This window comes from Dasypus novemcinctus, chromosome 6, assembly GCF_030445035.2.
Source record: "Dasypus novemcinctus isolate mDasNov1 chromosome 6, mDasNov1.1.hap2, whole genome shotgun sequence".
In the NCBI taxonomy this organism is placed as follows: Eukaryota; Metazoa; Chordata; class Mammalia; order Cingulata; family Dasypodidae; genus Dasypus; species Dasypus novemcinctus.
In genome coordinates this window covers 81,129,275-81,148,667 of record NC_080678.1, presented here as the reverse complement: position 1 = coordinate 81,148,667, position 19,393 = coordinate 81,129,275, and the positions used below count along the sequence as shown (strand labels likewise).

At 40.0% G+C, this 19,393-nt stretch overlaps 1 protein-coding gene across 3 annotated transcripts in view; it reads left to right on the top strand.

Annotated features, from left to right (window-relative positions):
- The window catches only part of ASCC1 (activating signal cointegrator 1 complex subunit 1), a 112,793-nt gene that overhangs the window by 77,364 nt on the left and 16,036 nt on the right, over positions 1-19,393 (top strand). For all 3 annotated transcript variants that reach the window (XM_058298994.2, XM_058298996.2, XM_058298995.2), the window contains exons 8-9: positions 4,249-4,373; positions 8,683-8,768. In XM_058298994.2, the coding sequence (XP_058154977.1) occupies positions 4,249-4,373; positions 8,683-8,768 (211 nt within the window). The remainder of the gene's footprint in view (positions 1-4,248; positions 4,374-8,682; positions 8,769-19,393) is intronic.

Here is a 19,393-nt window from a genome sequence, read left to right as displayed (position 1 = left end):
TTTCATTTCATTGCTGCCCTTTCCTCTCTACAGAATTTGTCACACATTCTTGAGAATGTTGAGTTATTTTGACTTTCAATCTGTAAATTGCTCAGGAAAAAAATCCTTTTAGAATTACCTTCAACTTTTGGCTCCAGTATATTAGAAAGTCTGTCACTTTTCTCTTCCCCCACTGTTTCTGGGCCAGTGACTTGGGTTGTCACAGCAGCCTCCAGTCCACCTTCCTGCTTCCATCTTTGCTTCTGCCACTACCTCTGCTCCTCACAGCAACCAGAATTCTCCTTTCAAAATGCCAGTCAGATCACGTTGTTCCTCTGCTAAAAACCTCCAGAAGCTCCCATCTTCTGGGAGTAAACACCAAAGTCTTTCTTTTCAAGAACCTAAGAGCTTTATGTGACCTGGTCTCCCCTTCTCTCTGACCTCATCACCTCTCTCCCCATGTCACGTAAACACTGGCTTCCTTACTGTTCCTTACTCATACACGCATGTGCCTATCTCAGGGGTCTGTACTTGCTGTTTCTTTTCTCTGGAATGTTGTTCCTTCAGGTTTCTGCTTGACTGTCACTTTATCAGAGTGATCACCCTATCCAAAATCCCCCAAATCTCCCTCTTCCTTCTCCCTCTTTCTCTTTTCACTTACACCACTTAGTACCACCTGACATATAGTGTATGTGCATTTGCTTACTGGCTCTTTCCTTCCTCTAAAAAGTAAGTTGCTTATGGGCAGAGAACTTGTTCATCTTTTCCTGTCTCCTTTGAGATCTTGTTCTGTCAATTCCCTCTATTGCCTAAAAGTCTCTCTTCTTCCTCTCTATCAGATAATTTCTTGTTGTCAGTAAGCATTTTCAACTTTGTCCTCACTGAAAACAAACACAAACAACCTTCCCTCAACTATATCTCCTAATTACTAATTTCTCTCCTTCCTTTCATGTTTCTTGAAAGAATTAGGTGGCACAAATCACCGTCTCCTCCTCTCTCTGATTTCTCTCTTAGTCCTCTGTATTGAGGTTTCTGTTTCCAGTGTACTGATGAAACTTTTGGCAAAGGTCTCTAGTGACATTCTGATTCTCAGAAATAAGTAGGCATTTTTTGCTCCTTTTCTTACTTTGCTTTTCTATGGCATTATACTGTACTGATTATTCCCTTTTTTCCTTGTAACTCTCCTTACAACCTTTTTTAAAAAAATATTTATTTATTTTTAAAATTTATTTCTCTCCCCTTCCCCCGCCCCAGTTTTTGACTCTCTGTGTCCATTCACTGCATATTCCTCTGTGACCGCTTCTATCATTATCAGCAGCACCGGGAATCTGTGTTTCCTTTTGTTGTGTCATCTTGTGTCATCTCTCCGTGTGCACAGCGCCATTCCTGGGCAGGCTGCACTTTGTTTTGCGCTGAGCGGCTCTCCTTACGGGACACACTCCTTGTGCGTGGGGCTCCCCTACGCGGGGACACCCCTGCGTGGCAGGGCACTCCTTGCGCGCATCAGCACTGCACATGGGCCAGCTCCACACGGGTCAAGGAGGCCCGGGGTTTGAACCGCGGACCTCCCATGTGGTAGGCAGACACCCTATCCATTGGGCCAAGTCCACTTCCCTCCATAAAACCTTTTTGATGTCACACTTTCCTGGCCTTCCTTTTCTTATTTCCTTGTCCCTAACACTTGTTTTTGCTGGTTCCTTCTCTGGCCCTTGTGTATGACTGTCTCATTAGGCCCTGTCCTTAACTCTGTTCTTGTCCAACTTGCTCTTGGTAATTTTATCTGTCCCATCCTTTTAACTATCTTGCACTGATAATTCCCAAATCTGTATCTTTTGTCCAGATTTTTGTTTTGAGTTCCAGCCTTGTATTTCCATCTCTCTCCTGGGCATGTCTTCCTTGCTATCCCATGTCATATATGTGAAATCATAAACAGTAATAATAAGGCTCTCCCCCACAGCACATGTTTCTCCAGAACCCACGCCCCCCTCCCACCTTGGTTAATGACCCACCTGTTCATTTAGGGCAGACTCTTTGGGAGTCACTCTCAAGTTATTCCCCTTCCTTAACACTGCCACATGTGAATGGGCACTAGGACTGATTAGCTTCTCTCCCACAAAGCTCTTCTGAAACCATCCCCTTCTCTGTTTTCACTGCCCCTTTATTGTACAGTCCTTGAATGTGGACTCTGAAGTCAAACTGAATGAGTTCCAACTTTGGATCTGGCACTTATTTAAGTAAACTTGGTCAAGTTTCATAATCCCTCTATGCCTCATTGGTAAAATATGGAGAATAATTTATTGTGAGGTTTAAATGATTTAATAGATATAAAGTCCTGAGAACAGTACCTGACACATAGTAGGTGTTTATTGTTATTTCTTGTATTAGCATTGAATCCTCACTGGCCTCTGCCCTGCTGGGCTCTTAACCTTCTAAGCACTTTCCACTTGGCCAGCTTTAAAAATGTACATCTTATATATATATTTTTAATGTAATATTATTACAAAGTCAATAAAAAAAATATTGTAACAAAAAAAAATGTACATCTGACCACATAGTTCCCTTTTTGTTTTTTTTAAGATTTATTTATTTATTTTTATTTCTCTTCCCTTCCCTGCCCCCCAATTGTCTGCTCTCTGTGTCCACTCGCTGTGTGTTCTTCTGTGTCCACTTGTATTCTTGTCAGCGGTACCTAGAATTTGTGTCTTGTTTTTTAAAGATTTATTTTATTTATTTCTCTCCCCTTTCCCCCACCCCCCCAGTTGTCTGCTCTCTCTGTCCGTTTGCTGCATGTTCTTGTTTTTGTCCGCTTCTGTTGTTGTCAGCAGCATGGGAATCTGTGTTTCTTTTTGTTGCGTCATCTTGCTGCGTCAACTCTCCGTGTGTGCCGCGCCATTCCTGGGCAGGCTGCACTTTCTTTCGTGCTGGGCGGCTCTCCTTATGGGGCGCACTCCTTGCGTGTGGAGCTCCCCTATGCGGGGGCATCCCTGCGTGGCATGACACTCCTTGCGCGCATCAGCACTGTGCATGGGCCAGCTCCACATGGGTCAAGGAGGCCTGGGGTTTGAACCGCGGACCTCCCATGTGGTCGTTGGACGCCCTAACCACTGTGCCAAGTCCGCTTCCCCTGTGTCTCATTTTTGTTGCATCATCTTGCTGCATCAGCTCTCCGTGTGTGCGGCCCCATTCCTGGGCAGGCTGCACTTTTTCCATGCTGGGCGGCTCCCCTTACAGGGTGCACTCCTTGCACGTGGGGCTCCCCTACGTGAGGAGGCCCTGGATTTGAACCTTGGACTTCCCATGTTGTAGGCGGAAGCCCTATCCATTGGGCCAAATCCGCGTCCCATAGTTCCCTTTTTAAAAACCATTCTGTAGCTCCCCATGATCTGACCACTGCTTATATATCTGGCTCATCTCCTGTGTCCCTTTTCTTTCACTCTCTGCTGCATCTGTATTAGATAATTAACAGTTTTCCAAATATGTTATGACCTTGCATGCCCTGACATCTTTGCACATGCTGTCTCTTCTGCTCTCTTGCCCCTCCTTCCCTGGTTCGATCCTTAATCTTTAAGGATCCTTTAAGACCAAAGTTAAACCTCCTCTGAAAACATAGCCCTCTCCAGGTAGAGCTGATCACTCCCTTTATTGTGTCCCATATCACTTGCCATAATGTACTGTAATTATTTGTTTCCACATCTGTCTTCTTTTTTTTTTTTTTTTAAAGATTTATTTATTTATTTAATTCCCCCCCCTCCCCTGGTTGTCTGTTCTTGGTGTCTATTTGCTGCGTCTTGTTTCTTTGTCCGCTTCTGTTGTCGTCAGCGGCACGGGAAGTGTGGGCGGCACCATTCCTGGGCAGGCTGCTCTTTCTTTTCACGCTGGGTGGCTCTCCTCACGGGTGCACTCCTTGCGCGTGGGGCTCCCCCACGCGGGGGACACCCTTGCGTGGCACGGCACTCCTTGCGCGCATCAGCGCTGCGCATGGCCAGCTCCACACGGGTCAAGGAGGCCCGGGGTTTGAACCGCGGACCTCCCATATGGTAGACGGACGCCCTAACCACTGGGCCAAAGTCCGTTTCCCTCCACATCTGTCTTCTTGATGAGACTGGAGCTTCATGACAGTGGGATATCAGTCTTTCTTTTAATTCTCTTGCAGGGCCTTATATAGTGGTTGGCAGGCAATAGATAGATGCTCCATAAACATTGTTGAGTTAATAATTGGGGTTCAGGAATTTGCTAAGATTTTTATACTTCTTTCTCTAATTTCTCTAGGCTACAGGTATTAGTTGATCGAGTGCTGGAACGTTTTCAGGCATCTGGACTAATAGTGAAAGAGTGGAATAGTGTGAAACTCCATGCTACAGTCATGAATACACTATTTAGAAAAGACCCCAATGGTAAGTCCTCCATGAAACTCCAACACAGTTTGTCTTCAGCAGGGCCTTATGGTATCCTAGGGTTTAAATAGAATGGGTTATCAATGAACCTCTGATATTTTTTCTTTTTTAGAGTTATTGACTTGTTTTGGTGAGCACAGCGGAAGTGAGGTGGGACATGTCTGTTACAGGACTGTGACATTCCTGATTTTTTATTTCTGTCACATATAAGGTGGCTAGATTTACCAAATAAAAATATTGTGTGCTCAGGTAAATTTGAATTTTAAATAAACACAGAAATTTTTTAGTATAAGAATATCCCATGCAATATTTCATGCCCCTTTTTTAAAGGGAGTTAAGAAGAAAGGAAAGTTAAGTAGTAAAAGTAAATGTTAGCCCAGTGGTTCTTAACTAGTGTGATTTTTCCCCTAGGAGACATTACGCAATATTGGGAGACATTTTTAGTTGCTAAGGTTGGGGGAGGAAGGGCAGTTTGCTACAAGCATTAGTAGGTCAAGGCCAGGGATACTGCTAAATGTTTTACGATGCCCCCACAACAAAGAATTATTCAGCCCAAAATGGCATGGCTACTGGGGTTGACAGATTCTTATTAGAGTGGTAACTTTTTCCCCTCTAAGAATCTGAGCTTTCATGTAAGAATGCCTTGTTCTAATCCTTGATTTGGAATAACCTACATTGCAAGGAGGGTTCTTTACTCCGCACCCCAACCCCCCAAGTAGCAGCTTCTCTAGCACATTCAACATCTCATCAGAAGCTACATATTCAAGTAGGTATTCCTCCCATGGCCTCTTGTTAAAATATACCAGCACCATAATCTCATATTTAGATTTTATTTCCTCTGTTAGAACCTTGACCTTAGTTTTAGAAAATCTAGGTTGGAAGAGAACTCAAGAGGGCTTGAACCTGTATATTATTTAGAGATTTATAAATTAAGACAATTTGTGTGTCTTTTTATTTTTAAGTAGATCCCCCCTGGAAACCATTTAATATGAGCCCCATTTGGTTAGAGCCCTTGTAGGACCAAGAAATATAGGTAGATATCCAATTATCAATTCTAAAATATTAATGTTTTCTGATACCAGATTGCATTTTATTTAAAACTTTTCTAAATAATTACTGTTTTATTTTTGGGCTACTGAGATCAAGAAAGGTTCAAATGACTCAGTCAAAGTTTTTTTACTTTTTTTTGGGTAGTTAATGTAATAGACCCCATAGCTCTGGATTTGTTCTTGTTCTGATGGCACATGTTTCTTTCATTTAGCTAGTACTGCAGAAGGTTAGAATATTTGAGGTATTTGCCTATTATAATTTAGCCTGTTCCATGGAAATATGTAGAGTTTGGGGTATTTATTTTGTTTCGGACCGTCAGTTTTAATTTAGGCAAACAGGTGAGATCCCTTGATGTGATGTACATTTTAACATCATTATGTAAAAGGCAGAGTTTCAGAACTCTGGAGTAGACTCTAAATTCATTGGTTCAGAAGAATCAATCCAACAGAAGAACACTATCCACCAGAACTTTCTGTGGTGGTGAAATATTCTCTCTATCTGTGCTATCCAGTATGGTTGCCACTCTCCACATTGAGCACTTCAAAGGTGGTTACTGAGACCGAGGAAGTGAACATATAATTTAATTTAATTTAATTTAAATTTAAATAAGCCCATGTGACTAGTGGCTACTGTTTGGACAGTGCCGGTATAGACAATTTTTATTAGACATTCATTGGCTATCATTCGTGCATTTTATGTCTGTGCTAGTCCTTTACTCTTAGTCAACAGCTCTTCTCACAATACTATGCCTCATTATTAAATAATCTCTTCATATAGAATGAGTTGAATTATGTAAGGATCTGTATCTTCTAAATTGTGTGGGTCCAGATTTATATTCAGTTAACACTAGAGCTACATATAAGAAAACATCCTGTGTTCAGAGTCTAATTATCACTTCCTATTTAAAGATTTTTTTATAATAGTTTCATTGAGATATAATTCACATACAATTCATTCTTTTAAAGTATCAGTGGTTTTTAGTATATTCAGAGTTGTAAAATTTAAGAACATTTTTATCATCTCAAAAAGAAACCCCATACCATTAGCAGTCACTCCCCACTTCTCCCCAATCCTCAAACCTTAGGCAACCACCATTTTACTTTCTGTCTCTATAGTTTTGCTTATTCTGGACATTTCATATAAACAGAATCATATAATATGTGGCTTCTTTCACTTAGCATAATGTTTTCAAGGCTCATCTATGTTATAGCATATATCAGTACTTCATTCCTTTTTATTCCATTTTATAGATATACCACATTTTATTTATCCTTTCATGAGTTAATGGATATATGAGTTATTTCTGTCTTTTGACTATTGTGAATAATGCTGCTATAACATTTGAGTACAAGTTTTTGTGTGGGTATGTTTTTACATTCTCTTGGATGTATTTAGGAATGGAATTACAGGGTCTTATGCAATTCTATGTTTAACCTTTTGAGGAACTGCCAGATTGTTTTCCAAAGTGACTATACTATTTTATATTTTTACCAGCAATATATGAAGGTTTTCGTTTCTTCATATCCTTGCAATATTTATCTGTTCTTTTGACAGTAGCCATACTTGTGAGTATGAAGTGGTATCTTATCTTGTTTTTAATTTGCCATTTTCTGATGGTTAATGCTACTTAGAGATTTTGAACCTGCCATTAAACATTTCAATCTTGGTATTAATTTACTTGTTTTTGTTTTTGTTTTTTTGTTTTTTTCTTTAAAAACTTCAGATCTCCTCTTTCCTTTAGTAGGGGACTATTTCTAAGTTGTGAAATATGCACAGAATTGGGCTCTTTGATTTTGTTTTTTGTTTTTTTAAAGATTTATTTTATTTATTTCTTTCCCCTTCCCTGCCCCCCCATTGTTTGCTCTCTATGTCCATTCACTATATGTTCTTCTGCATCCACTTGCATTGTCAGGCGGCACTGGGAAACTGCCTCTCTTTTTTGTTGTTGTTGTTGTTGTTGCATCATCTTGCTGCATCAGCTCTCCATGTGTGCAGTGCTACTCCTGGGAGGGCTGCACTTTTTTCACGTGGGGCAGCTCTCCTTGTGGGGTGCACTCCTTGCGCATGGGGCACCCCTATGCAGGGGTGTCCCTGCATGGCACAGCACTCCTTGCGTGCAGCAGCTCTGTGCGTGGGCCAGCTCGCCACATGGGTCAGGAGACCTTGGGTATTGAACCCTGGACCCTCCATATGGTAGGCGGACGCTCTATCAGTTGAGCCACCTCTGCTTCCCATCTTTGATTTTGATTAAGAGAATACTTCTCATTAAATAATAGTCCCATAGTTACCCTTGTGAAATTCCAATGAGCTAGCTAAAATATATTATGTTTGTGGAGTTGTTATAACTCTGGATATATTTTATCAACTCTGGTCTGGTAGTCTCCATACCAATATACAATAAGTGGATATATTCAAAAGTGGAAATATAAATATTTTTGAGGGTCTATTGGGAACATACTTTATGATTACAGAAAACAATAAGGAGTGTTAAATAATTCTTGAGGACGCTCTGGATTTTCTATCCCCAGACTCTTTTCTATGTTGAATTTTTACTTGAAAAGGACATAGGATGATGTGTGTTTCTCTTTTTCTTTTCTGTTATCCCTTTCCTTTGATATCCTTTGTTTCACTATCCTTTAAGAACATCTTTGGGGTAAGCAAACTAAATTAACTCAAGGAGCTAAGATGCAGCTTTGATGAGGCTAAGGCTAGAGATTTACTGTATTCCCTTGTAGAATGTCTGTAAGGATACCTTTAATTGCCACTCAAGGGGCTTTTTCATTTTGGGGGAGTCCTTAAATCATCCCAAAGTGTAGTTGTCAGTGTTTTTGACTAGTTCATGTGTGAACTTTTGTATATTTTTATATGTTTATATTGAAAGCAAAAAGAAAAAATAAAATAAATGGCATATAGGTTATACAAAATCTTAGATTTTTAGATATGAAGGAACTTTTGGAGATCACCTAGTCCCGACCTCTAACTGAGGTCTATGAAGGAGACATAATTTTCCTAAGCTACTTACGTAGTTGACGCACAGTGAGAATGTTGAATGAATAATTGGGATTTGAATGAGTTGACAGCAGAGCTGGGACTAGAAGCCAGGTCTTTTAACTCAGCCTAATGTTTTTCCCTCCATATTATAGCATTTTCCAGATAGTACATAAAGATTTTGCTAAACAAACCTATAGAAATCTAAGAGAAAGCAAACAGATAAATAATCCAGACTTTTTCCCTAATGTTGTCTTTGAAATATTTACAGCTGAAGGCAGATACAATCTTTACACAGCAGATGGAAAATATGTCTTCAAGGAAAGAGAATCATTTGATGGCCGAAACATTTTAAAGGTCAGTATAAAGCAGAGTGAATTGGAAATTCTTTGTCATATGTCCTAAATAAAGAAGGAAAACAAGTTATTTTTCTGCTAACAATGTATTTTTCTCATGCTTTCCCTAAGGATCATTGATTGAAAGGTTTTTAAAATTATATTTTACTTTAATATTAAAAAAGAAGAGAAATCCTCTTTACTCTGTTAAGGCTGTGGCACCTCTAGAGTACTTGAAATTGATGATTTAAGAATAATTTAGTTTCCCAATTACTTGGATTCATAAGAATAAGGTAATGTTAACCTGCTGAGGTTTACTATGTATTTTACCTCTGGAGGGTTGAGTTTGCATTTTTTAAGTGAAAATGAATTGCTTGAATTGCTTGTCTTGTTCTAGTGGATTTTCCTCTTCACCTACAAAGTCGCTCTCCAAAATTACTTTATAATCTATTTTTACTCGAGCAGCCTATGTCCTAAATGGTAGGGCGGCCATTTCTGACTTTTGAGACTTTGCTTCTCTGAGTGTTGAGCTAATCTATGAAAATTTAATTAAAAGGGGTTCCTCAGGACTGCATTTATCTTTCTCTCACAGACTGTATTCTATAATATCCAAGAGTTATGCCTTCTCTATAAGGTTAACATGCTATTGTTCCTCTGGGCAAATGTAAGTTGGTACCAATGGAGAGGCTTTCGGTTCTTCATTGCACTTGTTCTGTAATGGGTTAGGTCATAATTTCAAGGCCATGGGTGTTTTTGGAACTAGGAGAGAGTATGATTAAAATAACTTCAGAATAAGTTTCAGCTGTAGAAATATTTTCCTTTTTCCTTCCCTACCACAGTCTTCATTTCCTTACCCTGTCACTTGATGGGTTTTTTTGTTTGTTTGCTTCTGTCAATTGCCTAATGGGATCCCATAGCCAGTGACGAATGACATCCGTCTTGGGCAGTGGCGTGCTCTTCCCAGAGCCCAGCATAGAGTAACAGCCATTTGCCCAGGCAGGCCTCCAGCTCCCATCACAGAGCTATGTTGATTCCTTCCTTTCCTTGGTATCTCATCTTTACTCTTTTGAGTAGTTTTCTTGTTTTCAAAGTAGTTTTGGTAGCTTTAGGTTCAAGTGGCAAACTGCTAACAAATTCAGTTGCAGTTAACTAATTTTCCCAGGTCACAGCTTCAATGTGATATGAATATTTTCTTCTTTCTTCTCCATCTCCCTCCCTGGGGGCCTTTCCAATAATATGATTAATTAGTTTGCTTTTTTGTAATTGTTATTTTAAGAAAGACAATGAACTATACTGAATTAGGAAAGGAATCTAAAAATGGCTCAAAGCCAACTTGGTCCCCTTGGAATTGGAATTAAGCCCAAAAAGTTGTGTTGATGCGCTTCCTCGTCTGTAAGAGGGAGGTGACAGCAGAGAGCCTGCGGGCTGTACAACAGTATGGACCTCTCCCTCGACGATTGGTTTCTCATTCTGGAGAATGTTTTCCATTTGAAGACGCCTTGCCTTGAGATCTCCTGAGCTGCCCTGGAGAGGACATGAGTGTAGCTCCCTCTAGTGTTGGCAGGAGCTCGCTGAGGCAATGGCAGCCTTTAGTTCATCCTAATCTGTTTTAGTTTATTTTATTATTTTTTAAAGATTTATTTTTTATTTATTCCTCCCCCCCCACCACCACCCCCCCCAAGTTGTCTGCTCTCTCTGTCCATTCGCTGTGTGTTCTTCTGTGACCACTTCTGTCCTTATCAGCGGCACCGGGAATCTGTGTCTCTTTTTGTTGTGTCAGCTCTCTGTGTGTGCGGCGCCATTCCTGGGCAGGCTGCACTTTCTTTCGCGCTGGGCGGCTCTCCTTACGGGGTGCACTCCTTGCGCGTGGAGCTCCTCTACGCGGGGGACACCCCTGCATGACAGGGCCCTCCTTGCGTGCATCAGCACTGCGCGTGGGCCAGCTCCACACGGGTCAAGGAGGCCCGGGGTTTGAACCGTGGGCCTCCCATGTGGTAGGTGGACGCCCTATCCACTGGGCCAAGTCCGCTTCCCTCTAATCTGCTTTAGACCTGGGCCCAGGGCACTTGGAGAGGCGCTTAGAAATCACTTACTTCAATTCCCCACTTTACTGTCTGAGGATGAGGCCCCTTTATTTATTTATTTATTTAGATTATTTATTTATTTTATTTATTTTTCTTCCCTTTCCCCCCATCCCCAGTTGTCTGCTCTCTGTGCCCATTCGCTGTGTGTTCTTCTGTAACTGCTTCCATCCTTATCAGCAGCACCAGGAATCTGTGTCTCTTTTTGTTGCGTCATCTTGCTGCGTCAGCTCTCCGTGTGTGCGTGTGCGGTGCCATTCTTAGGCAGGCTGCACTTTCTTTTGCGCTGGGCGGCTTTCCTTATGGGGTGCACTCCTTGCACGTGGGGCTCCCCTACATGGGGGACACCCCTGCATGGCAGGGCACTCCTTGCGTGCATCAGCACTGCGCATGGGCCATCTCCACACGGGTCAAGGAGGCCCGGGGTTTGAACCGCGGACCTCCCATGTGGTAGGCGGACACCCTATCCATTGGGCCAAGTCCGCTTCCAATACAGCCCTTTTAACTCTTAAGGACACACAGTGTGGTGAAAGTGACTTGCCAGAGGTTACCCAGCTAGTTAGAAGCCAAGTATGAATCAGAACAAAGACTCACAACCTACAAGTCTAGCATTGTTTCTGCTGCTTCCCATAAGAATATTCACTGTTTTGGTAGAGATCATGAGATACTTGAAATTGGACATCTCTCTCTAAACTGGGTAATATCTGATCAAAATTTGTTTCATAAATACTAGAGCAGTGGGAGTACCAGTTAGTCTAAAACTGTGGCTAATTAAGAATTAGACTTTTGACTTCAATATAATATAATATCGTTATTTTTAAGTGTCCTTCACTATAATTTTCAATATTTTGCTCCTTAATCATTAGCTCCAGAAAATATAAAGATAATATTTCACCTCTGTTCAATCAAGGCAATGAACATTTCTTTGAGAATGAAGGTAAAATGGGCTCCAACAATTTACTCCATCCTCCAAAAGGTAAAAACTATATTTGTGAAGCAACTTGTAGCCAGTCCACCTTCTGGAATTAACGTAAATGGACGTTTATGTCTCCGTCAACCAGAACATGAGAACCCATGGCCTCTGAAACCCTTGAGATATAAGGAAGACTCAGAAAACCAGTGGATCATATAGGTTTTGAACCAGATAGAATATTATGTTCAGAAAGAAAAAAATAATTTCCACTAACAAAACAGGAACGGACTTGGAGTAAACAGAAAGGTTAGCTGCATTGGTTGTTAAGGAGCCCAAGCACATGTGTACAGCATGTTAATAACCACATAGGTCAAGGATCAAGAATGCTGGTGATGGGGAAGCAGACGTGGCTGAAGTGTTAGGGCTTCGGCTTACCATACGGGAGGATCTGGGTCCAATCTCTGGGACCTCCTGGTCAAAAAGAAGAAGAGAAAGTGTACCCATGCGGCTAGCCAGTGCCTGTATGGTGAACCACAGTGCCCCCATGGTAAACTGAGTGCCCGCGTGGTGAGCCAAGTGCCTGCGCTGTGTGAGCCGAGTGCCCACATGAGTGCCTGTTTGGTGAGCCGAGTGCCTGCACGAGTACCTGCACAGTGAGCCAGTGCCCATGCGAATGAGTCACACAGCAAGATGAAGATGCAACAAAAGAGAGGCGAAGATGAGAGTCAAGGTGAAGTGCAGCAGAAACCAGGAACTGAGGTGGCACAGCTGACAGGGATCCTCTCTCCATATCAAAGGTCCCCAGGACTGAATTCAGTGAATCCTAAAGGAGGAAAAATGAAAAGAGAAGACAAAAAAAGAGAAATAGATATAGAAGATGACACAGCAAATGGACACAGACAGCAAAAACAGCAGGGCAGGGAGAGGGGAAGAGAAGGAGGAAAATAAATAAATCTTTTAAAAAAAAGAATGTTGGTGATGGGAAGCAGCCTTGGAAAAAAATCAACTTCATCTACTATTCAAGGAGGAACAAAACAAGAAAGAAAGTCATTGCTCATTGCTGTAAGAATTTAATGAGTAACAACAGTCGATTGCTATTTTACTCCACTAAGAGAAATGGTCCTTTTGGCTTGATGTAATATTATATGCTCTGGGTGCTTTAGTAAGGAAAAAAAACCTCTACTGACTTTTGGAGGTGGAAGCCACATTTTTCTTTAGTACAGTTCTTTTGAGAGTTGTCACGGCTGTAATATTCTAGCTTCTGGTAATTCCTGGTTAAAATAAAGACTTTGACGGATGCAGATGTGGCTCAAGCAGTTGGGCTCCTGCCTACCACATGGGGGGGGGGGTTGCAGAGCCTGGTTCCTCCTAAAGAAGAAGAGCAAGACAGCAAACTGAAGCAACGAGATGATGCAACGAAGAGATACTATGAGGAAAGAGTGAGAGCACAACAAGTAGGAAACAATGAGAACACAACAAGTGGGGAGCAGAGGTGGCTCAAGCAACTGGGCGACCCCCTTCTACATGGGAGGTCCTGGGTTCGGTTCCTGGTACCTCCTAAAAAGAAGAGCACACAACAAACAGACACAGCAGACAGCACATACAACATACGTGGTCAGGTGGGGAGAGAGATAAATAAAAATAAATCTTTTTAAAAAAAGGACTTTGAAAGAAGAACTGACAACTGAAAAATCATTTTCCTGTGTCTTTCAATACAGAAAAGGAACACAAATGTCAAGTTATAATAGCTTTTTATGAGTGAAGAAGACCTAGACTAAATTAATAGAATATCCCCTCAGAAAATTGCCAGTTCTAATCTAAGAGATAGCAGCAAAGATGTTGTGTGTATATCCATAATGCAGTGATAAACTTATGATTGGAGAAAACATGCTGACCTAAAGACATAGAACCATGAAATAGCTGCTCCTCTGCTCACTACAAATAGAACAGTTATTAGCAGCCAGCTTCTGGAGAGAGAAGTGATCTTAATGGCAGTCAGTTTGGGGGACTTACGAAATGGCCTTAAGCAATAAAATCAGTATTCCAAGAGTGTGCTCTCAGCAGATTGAACAGGGGTACAATATTAACTGTTCAAAAGCATAGCGTCTAACTGCGGAGTGCAGAGGTAGTGATTTGGTACAAATAAAGGCACCGTGATATATTTGGGAAGGAGTAAAAAATACTGTAGGTACAAAATCAAAGGACACCTGAAAGTGGCATTTCTCTAGACATTAAAAAAATTCCTGGAAAATATAACCCAAGCAAAAGGGAGATTAATTTATGTCTTTTCCATTTTATATATATAAATAACCGTTAAATTTAGGGAAAGAGAGGATTAGAAATATTGAACTATATTTGTTTTTAATCTATGTATTAACTCTATGTGACTACCCTCTTTCTTGCAAGATGTAAATGAGAGCAATGCAAATATTTCTTTCATTTTTGCTATTACCCCATCTCTGCCCGGTAAAGTCCTTGATAGAACAGTTAGAATGAGTTCATTTAAATGCAATCTTTGTTTAGTTTACTTTACTTAGAGAAGTTTTAATAAAGGACGTTTTTAAAAAGTGCATACTATTATTGTTTTCTGCGAAATATAACATATATGGGGAGAGAAATGTATAAAACAGACTTATACTGTTTAAAAAATAATTACAAAATATGCAGTGTAACTATTACTAAGGTCAAAAAGTAGAGCATGTCTCCCATGTCCCTCCCTGACCAACTCATTAGTCTCTTTGTCCTAAGGTAACAAAGACACCATTAAGTTCTTGAACATTTTCAGTGAAGAGGCTTGTTTTGAATGATTACTTTGTTTCCAAGTGTTAGAAGAGTATTGGAAAGGATGAATTCATTTTTATTTTTCTAGGGAAGAGAGGTGAGATTTAGAAATATTTAGTTACATTAAAAAAAAGATATTAATGACTGCAAGGAAGACTAGCAATTAGAAACATTATTTCACTTGAGGAAACAAGCATTAAAAAAAATCTGCCGAAGCAAAGATAAAAAAATAAAAATTATCCAATTCAGTATTCCGCCATATTATATACTGTTCTTAGAAACTACTTCTTGAATGGCAGACTTGGCCCAGTGGATAGGGTGTCTGCCTATCACATGGGAGGTCCGCGGTTCAAACCCCAGGCCTCCTTGACCCGTGTGGAGCTGGCCCATGCGCAGTGCTGATGCGCGCAAGGAGTGCTCTGCCATGCAGGGGTGTCCCCCGTGTAGGGGAGCCCCACGCGCAAGGAGTGCACCCCGTGAGGACAGCTGCCCAGCGCCAAAGAAAGTGCAGCCTGCCCAGGAATGGTGCCTCACACACGGAGAGCTGACACAACAAGATGACGCACCAAAAAGAAACACAGATTCCTGCGCCACTGACAACAACAGAAACAGAGAAAGAAGAAAACGCAGTGAATAGACACAGAGAACAGACAACGGGGGGGGGGGGGGGGGGGGGCGGGGATAAATAAATAAATCTTTAAAAACAACAACAACTACTTCTTAGTCACTCAGCTCATTTACGTTTTTTTCCCTCAAAACTTTACTTTTTCAGAATGCCTTGCCCTGAATGTCTACCATTAAATATTCTGTGCACTATTGTATTAGGATAAATAACAGCAAGTTGAATTGAAGATAAAGTCACCATATCTCATTACCACAAGTAGCTATGGTGTCATTTCTATTACTTGGTATTCCATGACTTGAAATTTTAATATAATTTAAGCAAAATCACTAATCATTTATCACTTTTTCTCTAAACTTTTAATGCTTACACATTGTTGACCCTTATTAAATGCAGTTCACTTGAACATACTAATATTTTGAAATACTTTATATCCACAGCATTGAAAGCAATTACATTATTTTTGATAATCACGTGAAGTAGGCAACTTGTTAGAGAAGCACACATGCAGTTTTCTAAGAATCTCAGTTGGAAAATATAAATAAGATGTTATGAAAAAGGATCAGTTAGAGAATAAAGAGAGTTCTTGGGAATTACATACATATCCTCACATACATTCAGTCAAGGATTGGAAGCTAAAGTCAAGGGAATCTCTAGCAAAAGGACAAGGAGATGAGAAATGTGAGGGTAAAATATGACAAAGAGGATCCCTAGATAGTACAATAACTTACTCTTAGTTTTCTAAAAGAAGATAGAGAGATCCAGAGACCTTGAACTTGGATTAAGGAAACTCTGAACTGGTAGTGCTCCAGTCTTTTGGAGGAAGGTACCATCACCCTCTGCCTAAAAATATTCCTTTAAGGAGATTTTCCCTTAAAAATGGGCACTACACAGTCAGAGATAACAAGACCTATGCGGAAATCACTCACCTGCAGCAAAAGCAGCATAAACAGCAGACATCCAAAACTCATAAAGAGACATGAGATTCTAGAGCTTTCTGACTTGTACTAAAAACAACTATGCTTTAGTATGTTCAAAGAAATAAAAGCCAAACTTGAAAATTTCATCAGGGAATAGGGAACTATATTTTAAAAAGTGTTTTGACAGTTTTGACAAAGAATCCAATAGAAATGCTAGAACTTAAAATGTAATAACTGAAATTAAGAGCTCAATGAATGGGTTTAACACCAAATTAGACATAGCTGAAGAGGGAAACGGTGAACTGAAAATTAGGAGAAATTATTTAGAATGCTGCATGGACAGAGAAAAAGATAAAAATTACAGAAAACAAGAGACATAGAGGCTAAAGTGAGAAGGTTTACCATTCATTTATTTGGAGTCCCAAAAGGAGTGAATAAAGAGTGAGAATGAGATGGAACTGATGAAAAACATCAATCCACAAATTAAAGAAGCACCGTGAATTCTAAACAAGAGTTAAGTGAATTCATACTCTACCTTTCTTTCCTGCAACTTGTGAATGAGTCATGTGTAGCATTAAATAAACTACTCAGGCCCCAGCAGTTTTTAAACTGAATGACTGGCCAAAAGGTTAACGTTTATTGGCAGTATCCTCATCAGAAAAAACAAAACAACAACAACAACAAAATACAGGAAGTTTAGCCAAAGGATGCTTTTCTTAAAATTTAAAATAAGAAATAACTTACAAAAAAGAAAGAAGGATAAAAGGAATACAGGAATTCTTTGTACTATTCTTATAGCTTGTCTATAAGTCTGAACCTATTTCACAATTTAAAATTTTAAAAAGAAAGAAGAAAAGACAGACACACACATTTAGGAGGAAAATAGAGCACATTTGTTGCATGTGTGTACTTTTTATTTTTTAATAATTACTTTCCAAAAAACTTGAAGTCTTGTCTGTGCCTTTCTTCAGTGTTTAGGATAGATGCAGCTTTTATTTACTGCTGACCTTACCATAAAAATTGGTTCATTTGACTTCAAAGGGTGTGATAATTTAATCAATATAAGGAGTAACTTTCTGATTAGAATGTTTCCCTAGAGCAAGCAACTAAGATGGTAGCTACATCTTTCACTGGAGTGATTTTTTTTGTTTTGTTACCTTTAAAAAAGTAGTTTGTTTTTCTGAGCTAAAGATCATAAAGCTGTTCTTCCTACCACCTTCCCTTTCAAACTATTCCCTATTTAATTCCCTGAATCTCTGTCGTCCCTATCATTGTACTAAAACGACACTATGAAGAAGTCACTGACAGCCCTTATTTGTTCAGTGCCATGGCCTACTTTTACTTTGTTCCTCCATAACTGCATTAAGACTATTAAACCCTTTTTGCCTTCAAATGCACTCTTCTCTTGGCTTCAGTGGCAGTTGGCTCTCCTAATTTTCTTCCTGCTTCTGGATCTACTTTTTAAAATCACCCCTGAACATGGCTATTCCCCAAGTCATTATCATTATCTCTGTTTTTCTTGCTCTACAAATCCTACCCATTCTTCAAAGCATCATGGAGATCCCACCTCCTCCATGATGGCAGGAGGCATCCCAGTCCATGGAGCTCCTTAACATCTCTGAAATCCTTCCCTCTTTTCCCACTTGGATTTTGCAGACACCTCTTATGTACCCCTAAGTATTTAGCAATGTGTCTTGCATCTGGCAAGCACTCAGGAGCTTTTCTGGATTGACTGATTAAAACTGTTTTCCATAGAAATCAGATTTAGAAGACAGAAGAAAAAAATGTTCTGTTATGCATCATTAGTAGAATCCTAGGTTTGTCTAAGGGGCTATTTTTGCCCAGTGCTTCAGATTGTAAGCTCTTAGCAAATGGGTCAGCAAACTATAGGTTATGGGCCAAATACAGCCCACCGCCTGTTTTTGTGTGGCCCTCAAGCTACAAATGGTTTTTACTTTTTTTTTTAAGATTTATTTATTTCTCTCCCTCTCCCCCCCCCCACCCCGGTTGTCTGTTCTGTATGTCTGTTTGCTGCGTCTTCTTTGTCCGCTTCTGTTGTTGTCAGTGGCACGGGAATCTGTTTCTTTTTGTTGCATCATCTTGTTGTGTCATTTCTCCTTGTGTGCGGCACCATTCCTGGGCAGGCTGCACTTTCTTTGGCGCTGGGCAGCTCTCCTCACGGGGCACACTCCTTGTGCATGGGGCTCCCCTACGCGGGGGACACTCCTTGTGCGCATCAGCACTGTGCATGGGCCAGCTCCACATGGGTCAAGGAGGCCCAGGGTTTGAACCGCGGACCTCCCATGTGGTAGATGGATGCCCTAACCACTGGGCCAAGTCCGCCGCCCCTTTTACATTTTTAGTGGTTGGAAAAATCAGAAGATTTCATGGCAGGTGAAAATTACATGAAACTTAACTTTTAGGGTCCATAAATATAGATCTATTGGAATACAGAAATGCTCATTCATTTACATATTGCCTATGGCTGCTTGTGTGTTACCATAGTAGTTACCATAGAGACCGTATGGCCACCTGGTCCTTTACAGAAAAGGTTGCTGGCCCTTGTATTAGAGGTTAGAGCTTAGTTTAATTATCTTTTATTTCGCCCTATAAAACTTGCTGCTTTATGACTAGATATGATGCTCAATTTACTAGACCCTGAAGAGATATTGTGTCATAAATATTCAGTTAAAAACTATCAGTCAGTGCTGTTGCTTTCTGTTTACTTGATTCTTTTCTAACAAATGTTTATTTCTTTTTAAAAATTAACTTACGTAATTTAAGAAAAAGAGCCCCAAATAATAATATACCTGTAGTTCATTCACATCCACAATCATCCATTAATAATGAATTTCATCTTTTCAATTAGGTTTGATTGCAACTTTATTACTCTACATAAAAAGACTCAGCTGATGTGGATAATAATGAACTTGCATTTACATTTAATTTCCTTTCCTTTCAAAATATATCCCAAACTAATTGTGTACTTCTCTTTGTTGTGCACTAATTAACTTGAAACATGAGCAATGATTTTTTTTGCAGTTTCATTTGTTTTATTACAGAATGTCTTAATAAAAATTATTCAACAAAAAGAATACGAACTTGTAAATAAATTGTGCTAGTTTTACAATTAGCATGAATATCAGAAAAATGTAGAATTTAGGAAGGAGCCTGTGACAAGACATCTTGCCAAAATATGGCTACTTTTACTTTGCTGTGTTAGGGATAGACTATAACTCTGCCTCCATACTTTTTTTTTTTTTAAAGATTTATTTTATTTTTTAAAATTTATTTTTCTCTCTCTCCACCCCCCCGTTGTCTGCTCTCTGT